The 12,151-nt window shown below is 44.0% G+C and overlaps 1 protein-coding gene across 7 annotated transcripts in view; it reads left to right on the top strand.

The window, feature by feature from the left end:
• The window catches only part of ADARB1 (adenosine deaminase RNA specific B1), a 58,550-nt gene that overhangs the window by 28,893 nt on the left and 17,506 nt on the right, over positions 1 to 12,151 (top strand). For 6 of the 7 annotated variants that reach the window (XM_060282489.1, XM_060282503.1, XM_060282493.1 and 3 more), the window contains 5 exons: positions 2,360 to 3,288; positions 7,541 to 7,655; positions 8,726 to 8,894; positions 9,436 to 9,584; positions 10,922 to 11,090. In XM_060282489.1, the coding sequence (XP_060138472.1) occupies positions 2,360 to 3,288; positions 7,541 to 7,655; positions 8,726 to 8,894; positions 9,436 to 9,584; positions 10,922 to 11,090 (1,531 nt within the window). The remainder of the gene's footprint in view (positions 1 to 2,359; positions 3,289 to 7,540; positions 7,656 to 8,725; positions 8,895 to 9,435; positions 9,585 to 10,921; positions 11,091 to 12,151) is intronic. The other variant, XM_035139742.2, reaches the window with a different exon arrangement.

The raw sequence follows: 12,151 nt of genomic DNA, 5'->3' as shown, positions 1-12,151 counted from the left end.
CTGTACTGGGTGGTGGAGGCTCGCTAGGGTTTCATGCAGGACCTTTGCAGAGCTACTAGTACCTTGAGATGCTGGGGTCTTTCTGCATGCAGGACAGATGTTCTGCCAGTGAGCCACCACCCTTCACCAAGGGACTGGCTGAGGTTGACTCACTGGAGCTGCTCTCCTGGTTCCAGGGTTTAAGGGCCAGAAGTATAAAGCAGCATCCTATGTTTCTGAGGAGAGGGAGAGGGAGGAGAGGGGAGGGGAGGGGAGGGGAGGGGAGGAAGGAAGGAAGGAAGGAAGGGGGAGTGGGAGGGAGAGAGGAAGGAAGGAAAGAGGGGAGAGAAAGAAGAGTAGGGAATAAGGAAGAGAATAAAGAAGGAAAGAAAAAGAAAGAGGGAGAGAAGACGGAAAGGGAGAAAGATGGAAGGAAGTAGAGGGAAAGAAAGAATAAGAATGAGGGAGAGGAAGAAAGTTGGGATGGACGGAAGGAAGAAAGGAAGGAAGTAAGAAAGAAAGAAAGAAAGAAAGAAAGAAAGAAAGAAAGAAAGAAAGAAAGAAAGAAAGAAAAGAGGGAGCAGGAGGGAGAGAGGAAGGAAAGAGGTGAGAGAAAGAAGAGTAGGAAAGAAGGAATTAAGAAGGAAAGAAAAAGAAAGAGGGAGAGAAGACAGAGATAAAGAAGGAAGGAAGGAGAGGGAAAGAAAGAATAAGAACGAGAGAGAGGAAGAAAGAAAGGGAAGGGGGGGTCGCCGCCTTGATTCAGCGCCAGAAAAGAGCGCGAAGGGACCCAGGGGCAAAAAGCATTTCCCCGGCCCCAGCTGTTTGTCGGCACTTTGTTGGTGCGGTGCTTCAGCAGCAAGGTCCCACTGCTGGGTCCCGCTGGCTGGGGCGCTCGGCGGGCCACATGACGAGGTCTGGCGGGCCGGATTTGGCCCCCGGGCCTTGTGTTTGACACCCATGTGCTACATGATAGTGGGTTTATAATAAAGATGCCTGCTGTATATTCAGGGATATGAATTTAGGGTGTTTCAATAACCTGCCTCAAACATCCACCCAACACATGAGGTTGGCCCTGTTGCAGCATGCCGCTGTCTCCTGGTATGCCCTCTGGCAGCTGCACATTCAGAATCAATGTGAAGGGACTTCCACGCATGCAGGTGTCAAATGCCCGTGAGCACTCAGTGCCAGGGACTTGGCTTTCTGGCATGTTCTTGCTCCCTCAAACCCAGTTTGCCTTCCACATATTCACTGCATTCAGATGTAACGTTTCACCATGGAGCACCATGGGAGGAGGATTTTGGGAGCCTTTACTTTCAGCTTCCCTTACTCAGCTAACCATAGACAGGGCTATGGTGCACATAATGCTAAACCATGCTTTAGCCCCAGGTGCACGAATTGGAATGTGTCTGAGCTTCCTTCTCTTGCATGGCTGGCAGAAGGACTTTGTAGCGTTTATTTTCAAAATATCCTGGTTTAGACTGTAGTTTAAAACAAGTTCTGATTTGTTCAGGCATAGGCAAACTCGGCCCTCCAGATGTTTTTGACCTACAACTCCCATGATCCCTAGCTAACAGGACCAGTGGTCAGGGGTGATGGGAATTGTAGTCCCAAAACATCTGGAGGGCCGAGTTTGCCCATGCCTGGATTAGTTAAACAAGCCTGGTTCTTAACCTGTGATTTGAAGTTTCTTGTTTAGAAACTTCATTCTTTAGTGTCACCTGTGAACCAGCCCTTTGATTAAACAGTGATCCTGCATTCAGCTCACTTCTGGAGTTGACTGCTCTGGAGCCCCTGTGTAACATGACTACCACATAAAGCACACAGCAGGTTTTACTGTATAAGTCAATAACTTGAATGTTTGCAGGCAATAAATAGTATACTCTCCTTTTCTCAATAAGATGCATTGAGTTAGTCATTTTTTTCCCAAAGGAAGAGGCATCTTCCTCAATATACAAAGGAGCAGGTGCCTGATATTACCTGCATAGGTAATCTTGTATGATTACCCTGTGGATTCTGATGTTTGAGGTTAACTGGATATTAAATGAATGTAAATTGGGGTTACAGCATGTTGCCAGTTACTGGCTCATTTCTTTTTGTTTTAGAATTAGGGAGGGTAATTTAAAATATAATTGCTAATAGGTGTTTTGGTGCAGAATTAAAACTTTTTTATCAGCATATGCCAGTATCAGATGTCTGAATACTTACTCAATGTATGTTTCTGAGCTGCCTATTACATCTAATGTATCTGATAAAGATATTAATATTTGAGCACACATCACTTAACCAGTTGCAAAGATAGATAAAGGAATCTGTAAATTTTACATTTACAAGGTCCTGCAACGAAGGCATTGTAAGTTACTCTTTCTGGGCACCACAGGTTCAGGCAGCATTGATGTTAAAGAGAATCGCAACATGGACAACATTTCACCTAAAGATGGGAGTGTGCAAGGCACCGGAGAGGGGAACCAGCTCTCCAACGGTGGCGGCGCTAGCAGCAGGAAACGACCCTTGGAAGAGGGAAGCAATGGCCACGCCAAGTTCCGCACAAAGAAAAGGAAGAAAACACCAGGGCCGGTCTTGCCCAAAAATGCTCTCATGCAGCTGAATGAAATCAAGCCCGGCTTGCAATACAAACTTCTTTCCCAAACAGGACCCGTTCATGCCCCTATTTTTGTGATGGCAGTAGAGGTTAATGGGCAGCTGTTTGAAGGCTCTGGCCCTACAAAAAAGAAAGCCAAGCTCCATGCAGCCGAGAAGGCCCTAAGGTCATTTGTTCAGTTTCCGAATGCTTCTGAAGCCCATCTCGCCATGGGAAGGACTCTTTCCGTCAATACGGACTTCACCTCTGATCAGGCAGATTTCCCAGATACCCTCTTCAATGGCTTTGAAAACCCTGCCCAGTCTGATCTTTCCTTTTATCTGGATTCCAACGGAGATGGTTCCTTTAGCTCCAGTGCAGACTATAATTTGTCATCTTCTGTGGCCTGTAGCCTAGTACAGTCGTCTCTCCCTGCTCCATCACCATACCCCTCAACAAGTGGGAAGAATCCAGTCATGATATTGAATGAACTTCGACCAGGCTTAAAGTATGAATTTCTCTCAGAAAGTGGAGAAAGTCATGCTAAGAATTTTGTAATGGCTGTGTCAGTGGATGGCCAAACGTTTGAAGGATCTGGAAGAAACAAAAAACTTGCAAAAGCACGGGCCGCTCAGTCAGCTCTTGCATCCTTGTTTAACATGCAGTTGGATCAAACACCATCTCACCAACCTATTCCTAGTGAAGGACTTCAGTTACACCTGCCTCAGGTGAGAAAACATTTCCCTTTATGTGTTAAAATGGGCTAATGAGTTAATTAAAAAAATACTGAAGTTACAACCTTTCATTTTAACAGTGCATAAATAGTTTTTGTTGTATTTGGGTTCCTTCAGTGTGTTATTTCTGGCAGGGGTATAAAATATCCAGTTAGACTGCTGATTCTCATGTTTGATGCTGTGAATGGGCAGAATATTTTATACTTCCTGAGAAATTAAGTTAACCTAATGCATGATTTGACTGAATGAGCAGGTGAAACAGAATTGCACATCATTGCAATGTCACAAACTGTAGCATTTCCCTGGCATTGTAAGGTGACGTATTTCCAGTGCAGCAGGGCTGTTTTGCTGATGAGCCACCATTGCCTTGTATAATAGCAATGTGCTGCTCTGCAAAAAGGAGTTTCTGCTACACAAAACTGGATACACAGAGGCAAGGACTGGTGTGTCTTACCTAGGCAACAACATTTTAAAGGGCTAAATACACTGGTATTCTGCTGTAACTCTGACATTAGTAGCAGCCCCCCTTCGCCCCATCCATACACTGGGAAGTCTGCCATCAGAGACAAGTCTGTTCAATAGATAGTGTTTGCCTCTACTCCAACACAGACCCCGAGGGCACCCCTTTAAAGTTCTTGCTCGAGGTGAAAGACTGTCATTTTCTTCTGAGGAAATTGCTCCCCCAACTGCTCAGAGTAGAGTTGAAAAAAGCCACCCCCCACCCACCTACTGGACCCTGTTAATGGTTCAACCCTTGGGCAGTGCCCAGCCATGTTTTCCCTGAGTGCAAGGACTTCTGCCTGTGCAGTGGAGCTTCTCTCCCACTCCTCTCCTCCTGCATCTGCTCTGAAGGACTGAGGGAACTCCCAGAAGAGATTTAAGAAGCATATGTGGGGAGAGGGGAGGGAGAGGAAGTTTCATTGCATGGCCAAAGGTCCTTGCGCTAACAGAAGTTTTTATTTGGATACCACCCCTTATTTTATTCCATGGTCTCTGCAGGAGACAAACATGTCCCTATTCCTGACACTCCAGTGTTTGGGGGCAGGTTTTGATCCCATTCTAACAATGTCCAGATACTTTAGTATACTTTGCTCTATTTTTTATAGAATGCAGTGCTACATGCAATTTTATGAGAGAAATTAGTGCTCATACTTTCTGTGGTGCCACTCATCTTCCCATTGTATGGCTACCTTGCCTTTGTAGAGGGGAGACTAGGGATCCTGGAAGCAATGAAACTATGAGCATTGCCTCCACCATCTTGCTGGATCAAGAAACTTGTGGTAGGTAGCATTTTTAATTCCTCCAGTTCAGTGCAGTGTTGCTCATAGATCTGTCTTAGCTGAACACAATACACCTGTGCTGTCAAAGCAGGCCTCCAAAGGAAGCATGTGGTGAACCCACGCACTGCTCCGATTCCCAAACCTAGCTTGCACAATGCTGTGATACCTGAGGTTATCAGACATCGCTGCCTGAGCACCATTAACCACACATCACAACTGAACTTCAGAAATAGGCAACGTGAAGAGAGAGAGAAAATAAGTAACCAGGTTGACCAGTTAGAACAACTAAGTACTGTACTGGAATTTGGGGAAGGTAGAAAGAACAATGGAAAACTTACAGGGGTTAGGGAACAAGATCCTGCAGGAGGGGTCAGTGGGAAGTGACCTTCTGATGCCCCCTTCTAGATCGCATGAGTCAGCTGCCATGGGAGCTTTCTGCAGGCACCACTTCCTCCGATTGTCGTCTCATTCTTCCTTCTACATATATTAGCCACAGGTTTGGGAATATGGAGAGGCAATAGCTGTTAAGTATTTTTGAAGTCTATAAAGCGCCTGATTCAGTTTGAAAAGAATAAAAGTGAACATAGGTCATATTGATTTCCTGGTAAATACTGTATTTTTCTGTGTATTTTTGGGAACCCCAAATTAAGAAATTTAAAAATTAAGAAAGTTGGGAATTTTGGGGGGAAATTGCAGAAACAGTTGAGCATCTTTTGTAAGTTTGTTGAGCACTCACCACGTCCTCTTCCTAAACCAAGAAGAGTGGGCAAGCGGCCTCCTTGCCTCCGTCCCCTGCTATCGCCGCAGCTCCACCAGCCCTTGCTTATTTACTGCATTAACCCATGTATAAGACGACCCCCAATTTATCACTAAAGATTTTCAGGGAAATGGTCATCTTATACATGGAAATACACAATAGTATGTTAAGTGTCCTTAGTTTCAATTGTTGCACTATTTTTGTGCCCATGCTATAGCCTATGTATGGCTGCTGTGACTATAAATTAAGAGTGCTGTGTAAATGATAAATAGTGTGAGTGGTAGTGGAATCCAAACAATCAGAATTTACATGAAACTTTTCTACTCACTTCATGCTTATGTTTAACCCCCCTCCCTAAAAATGTACTCAGCTTTTAAAAAAAATTTCTCGAATACACCGTAACAAACCTTTGATATCAGGGGTGGGGAACCCTGCAGGCCTCTTCCATCAGGCCTTGGGAGACTCCTCCCAGGTCCTGCCCCCTCTCCAGACATGCCCCCATTTTCCTCAGGCCACATCCCTCACCACCCTTCCTGCACATGCTGCTTGAGTATGTTTGCCTGGTTGGAACTCTCAGGACTTGCTTGCCTGAGTAGAGGATAGAGGGGGACATGTGAGTATGTGGAAACTAGCCTACTGGATGGAGGTGAAACTTTTTCTCATCCCTCTGCCCACATTTGCCTCTTGTCTGGCCTGCCACTGGCATTTGGCCCCTGGAAAGTGGCTCAGAAGGGAATGTGGCCCTCGAGCTAGAAAAGGTTCCCCACCCATTTCACATTCTATAACCAATACCAATTGTTTTTATCCTTTCAATAATGTTAATTTAGAATATTCCAGATCATTCATAGATTGTTGGGAAGTCCGACAATGGCCCAATTCTTGAGTGCTTTTTGTATCACTTTTAACGAGGCTTAAAATCTCCTGCAAATTAAATTTGAATCCTATTATAACAGGTATATTTATGCAGCTCTCGCATAATGCAAGGGATCTTTAAGGGTCAGGCAATGTAAGATTACATTATAAGACAGGAGATCCTAGATCTAAACCCTTCCCCAACCTATTCCTCAAGCAACGAGGACTCTTCTCAGTGAACCGAGCGGCCCGCTCGGCGAGTCCCCCGCGCACTGCGCTAAACTGGCACAGCAAGCGCGGTGCTGAGACTCACTGAGCGACGCTGGAAATGGTGCCTGCACACATGCCAGAAATCGCATCAGCGCATGTCGAGATGCCAAAAATCGCTTCTGTGCAGGTGCGATTTCCGGTGCCTGTGCAGCCGTAAAAGCGATTTCTGGTGCTGCGGACATCTGCAGACGCCATTTCTGGCATCGCGCTGCGCATGTCCGTGGGAACAATCTGGCCCATGGCTGGATAACCTTGCTGACACCTGGTTTAATTTGTACTTCGTTTATAATTCACTTCAATCTCAAAATCCTTATTGCTGGTCTTAATGTCTAGCCAAAGAGTTATTTATGACTCTGTGTCTTTTTCTATATATTTATATTTAATATGTTCAGTGTATGCTTTATTGTAGTCTGCTTGGCTTTTCAATTTTCTGTTATATATATAAAACTTATATGATCCACCAAAGTATTTGCAATCCCTCCAAATTTGGCATTCTCTGCAGATCTGGTTGCGGTACTGTTCACTCCATTCAAGTCACTAATGAATATAATGAATGATAATGGACTCAAGACCAACCTCAATGGAACACCACTTGGTACAACTTTCTGGTTTGAATTCCATTAGTTCTTACCCTTTGAATATGCTTTACAAGCCAATTATGGATGCATTCCATGGAAATACCAACTTAGATACCTCAAATTCTCTACAGAAGATCTCATAATGAAGGCTAAAGCCTTGTTAAAAATGTTGTGCATGCAGCCTCATTCCCTGAATTTAAAATTATCTGTTCCATGATCAGCACTAAGGGCTTCCATAAAAACACAGCATAGTTTGTAGAAATGCCTGAAAGGCATGGATATAAACTCTTCAACACTTTGAATCAGCAGTAGTTTGAAACAACAGCACCAATCAATTCTAGTAAATATTACAAAGATTCCCTGTGATCCTTGGATGAATGGCAGGATAGAACTTTAATAACTAACTAATTAAATAAAAATACCATACAGGTTTTAAAATCCCTTTTGAAATGTTTTAGAGGCAGGTCTGTTTTGATGAATTATCCAATATATTTGTGTGATTTTTGCAGGTTTTAGCTGATGCCGTTGCACGCTTGGTGGTAGATAAATTCAGCGATTTGACAGATAATTTTACATCGCCCCATGCACGTAGAAAAGTGCTATCTGGAGTAGTCATGACAACAGGTAAAAACAAACCAAAAGCATGCCTCCCCCACTGATTTGGCCTTTAGCCCTCTGTTGGTTTACAAAATAAAATGGTAAAAGGTGAATGGATATTTACCTTTTATATATAGTTTTGATTGCTTTAAAATATTGAGGTCTCTTCATTCATAAAATAGGATTATGAAATTTAATCCAAACTGCTTGTCTCTAAATGTTATAGGTTGTATCGAGAGGTGTTGCTCAGCTAGTGCTGAGGCAGTTCTAGATGGTGGGGGAACAGAATTAGAGGTGGGAGGAGGAAGCATTGAACATGACTTCTCTTCCCATTTCACTGACAGAAGCCTTGCTGTCAGAGGAGTGACATTTTTAGGTTCTCTCTCTCTCTCTCTCTCTCGGCAAATATTAGGAGTGTGTACTTGTACAAAAAACATAGCTTTCATTTTAAATAAAAAGGCAAAGCCCACTTCATTTCCCTCTTGTGAGGCAAGCTCTGCAGCCTCTTCCTAATGTTGATTTGGGGTCTCCTTTCTTGTAATTTGAATTCATTGGTTTGAATCCCACACTCTGAAGCAGCAGAAAACAAACTTGCTCCATCTTCCATGAGTCTGGCGGGGTATCATTTGTACCCACATGGATCAGAAGGAAGGGGAAATGGTCAGTGGACTTGATGAGACTTGGCAGCCTCTCTGTCACGGTTCTCACAGGGACCATCCAGCAAGACCTGGACACTATAGCCCTCTCCCGACTTGTAGTCAGAGGCACGGCAGGTAGTGCACGTGCTGTTTGGAAGCCATAAAAATGGATGGCCACCACAATATCTTGTGGCAGTGAATTCGATACTTTAACTATGTTCCTTTTGTCTGTCCTGGATTTTCCACACTTCCTCTTGCCCTCCTGCTTTCCCCTGGGGAAAACCACGGTTTACTACTCCGTCGGAGCAAAGGGCAATTGGATTTTCTGCAGATTGCCATTAGTTCTTATTTAAAACTCATGAATGGGTTTTGCCTGGGAAAGGAGTGGGGCATATTTCACCAAACAAGTCTTCTAACAATATCTTAATATGCTTTCCCTTTTAAAACTTGTCTTCCCAGGTACTGATGTGAAAGATGCTCAGGTTATAAGTGTTTCTACAGGAACAAAATGCATTAATGGAGAATATATGAGTGATCGTGGTCTTGCATTGAACGATTGCCATGCAGAAATTATAGCACGTAGATGCTTGCTTAAATTTCTCTATACACAACTTGAACTGCTCTTATGGTAAGTTTAAAGAACAATTCCCTTGCATTCCAGTTTTCAGCATAGAAGAAAGTTCCATTGATCATGTGTTTAGGATTACAGTCGTGGGATGTGATCCTGTGAGGTTCTGTGATGATGCTGCAGCTTAAGAGAAGTGATGCCGGGGTCCTAATATCAGCAGAGATGGATAGCTAGTTGCCTTATTCTGGAACATGGATATTACACTAGCATTAGTATAAATATTTCTTTACATCTTTGGCATAAGCTGTCCTGCATTGGTGCAATCCTGCCCTTTTAATTTTCAAAGAATTCATAATGTGTAAGATTTCATATTCATCATATGCTGAACTTACAGCTGGAAGCATATGGTTTGTTTTACATTGAAGTTTACATTAAAAGTCAGAATTGGTGACCAGAAGAATAGGTGTAAACCCCTTTGAGGCTTTTTTAGAGTATTACACCATAACAGTTAAAATCAAGTTATGGTAAACTTTGGGTCTTGCTTGTTGTAATTAGAAAAACCAAAACACCTTTTGAATAACATTGTTGCACTTTGTTTCAGTAGTAAGGAAGATCAGCAAAAATCTATTTTTATCAAATCAGAACGAAGCGGGTTTAAATTGAGAGAAAATGTACAGTTTCATCTCTATATCAGCACCTCTCCTTGTGGCGATGCTCGGATTTTCTCACCACATGAAGCAGCACAAGAAGGTATGTCAAGTTTCACCTAGTAATGGGGATGTTTGAGAGAAAACAATTTGCGTGGACAGGCAGAGTCCCCCAAACCCCAGGCGACCCCCTGAGCGGAATAATGATGCAGGACAATGTGCTATGGGATTCAAATTGGCCACAACTTTATTAAGATTCAGATGTAGGGAGACTTTGGCTCAGGCATTGGGCGTTATCCTCCCCAGTCTCCAGCTGGGGTTCTGGGAGGCTTCGGGGTTATTCAAATGTATGGGGGTTGGGGCTGGCTCTGGAGAACATATGTTCAAGCAGAGCGAGCCCACCCCCTGTTCGCCGCCACTGAAAGGGGGAAGCGATGACACCTATTGGTATGGTCAACACTTTCCCCAACACTTTCCCCCCCTTGTCGCCGCAAGGGGGTGAGGTCTCCGCCTCACGCCCCTCCCTCTAGGAAAATCGCCAAAGAATTCCCCCCAAGGCCTGAAACTACCAAAGTTGTGATGTATTACTATGGGAAAATTCCTTTCCGGCCCTTCAACAGCAACCTTGGCGTAGCAGCGCCTGTGTACCTGTGGAAAAAGGTTAACTTGCAAAAGAAACTTGAATGAGGGTGTGGAGGGTGGGAGAAGCTCTGGAACCAACTGGTGCTTGGAGATAAGATTCAAATTCTATTGTGTGAACTGGAAAGTCCCTCCCCTTACCTGGCCATCCCCTGGGAACACCTCCCCGGGGAGGATTGGACGCTAGGCTGGGGAAGGCGGAGACCCCTGGCATCTTACCTGGGAAGGTGGTGCCAGTCCCGAACTACCAAGGAGTCGCCTTATGGGATCAGGGGGCTGTGCACGACCACGCAAAGGTCGTCCCGTCCCCCCATTTGATGTGTGGAGCGGTCATTATTGAAAATAGCTTTCATAGTTTATGGAAATCTAGATTGGCTTTTTACTGAAAATTGTTTCGTTTTCTTCATATTATAAAAGCAACACTATCTAGGAGGGCTAACACCTCAGTTCCACTTCATACATTTCAAAGATTGTGGAGGAATTAGTTTGTTATGCATCTATGGATCATTTCAACATCTCAGCTTTATTGTTGCTTGTAAGCCATATTGGAAATTTCAGTTTGAAAATGGGATATTCTGTTAAAATAAATAAAAGGTTGTACCATGTAGAACAGTGTGAAATAAGCCTTGCAAAAAAGTATTGGATGTGATTTTCTATAAATGAGGCACTCTAGGTTTTTTTAGTGCACACCACTTTTTTCCTAACTGCTGTCGTCCCAAATGTGTAATGGAAAACAGGGCTGAATTTTATTAGAAAGCATAGTTTTTCCTTGCATGAACAGTGGCTGCTTCTGTCACTTAGATCAAGGAGACAGACATCCAAACCGGAAAGCAAGAGGACAGCTACGGACGAAAATCGAATCCGGGGAAGGAACAATCCCCGTCAGATCTACAACTACAATCCAGACGTGGGATGGAGTCCTACAGGGAGAAAGATTGCTTACTATGTCGTGCAGTGATAAGATAGCCAGGTAAACCATTTCTCCTCTGTCCAATATTGCTAGATGGAGGGTCCCCAGGTCAGTGACACCATGGGGGTCAGGATGCCATCAGACACCTTACTTGGCATCTCTTAAAGCTAAAAAAAAAACATAAGGAGGAGGAAACCCCCCCCCCCAAGAACACAAAGCCCTTGGTTGTGTGGATCAGTGTTTCTCAACCAGTGTGCCTCCAGATGTTTTGGGACTACAACTCCCATCATTCCTGACCACTGGTCTTGCTAGCTAGGGATGATGGGAGTTGTAGTCCCAAAACATCTGGAGGCACACTGGTTGAGAAACACTGGTGTGGATGATGAATGTTAGCAACCTGCACCACCCCCACAAGCATTAAAATGATGCAGAAGATTGTAGAGCAGAGCTTGCTGGATTTTCCTGATTTCTAGCACAGTAAGAGTGGGAGCCTAACCCCACTTACATGGGAGTAAGCACCATTGATGTGCATGGGATTTACATCTGAGTAGACATAGTTAGGATTGTGCTGCTTTATATTATTTAGAGAAAAGTGGTCTTGTTTTACACCTGGCAATCCCTGAGACTGATAAATCAATCAGAGAACCTTTGCAAGTGAATTATGCACCAGACCTCATCCTGTAGCTCCCTCATTTATTTTGTCTTTCAGGCAGATTGGGGAACAGAGGGACAGAAAGAACACAGGAGGGCAGTGGGGGACAGAGGGGGAGTGAAAAAGGACTAAGAGGGCAAGGGAAATAGTGCAGCCCTGAGATTTCCTTCTAAGCCTCTGAGTACTTGTGTTCATGTGTTTAAGTTACATATGCCTAGAAGAAACTTTTCTAAAGGTTTTTTTCCAATATAAAGAAGGTATTCTGTCTACGATGAAGTTAATATTGAAAAGCAGTGTACTGTAATCTAGTGTTTAACTCAAACTAAAAAGCAACCTGGCAAAGGCCCCCAAGCAGCTTAGCCCTCCCAGGCCCAGGGCAAGAGTACCTGCCCCCTCCCCCTCAGAGGAGTCTGGGTGCTGTAGTCAGAAAGTTTGCAGACTTGCTCCATTTTTGCCCAGGTTCAACCTC

The sequence above is a fragment of the Zootoca vivipara genome, chromosome 1 (assembly GCF_963506605.1).
Source record: "Zootoca vivipara chromosome 1, rZooViv1.1, whole genome shotgun sequence".
Taxonomy (NCBI): domain Eukaryota; kingdom Metazoa; phylum Chordata; class Lepidosauria; order Squamata; family Lacertidae; genus Zootoca; species Zootoca vivipara.
This window is presented reverse-complemented; position numbering and strand designations above follow the sequence as displayed.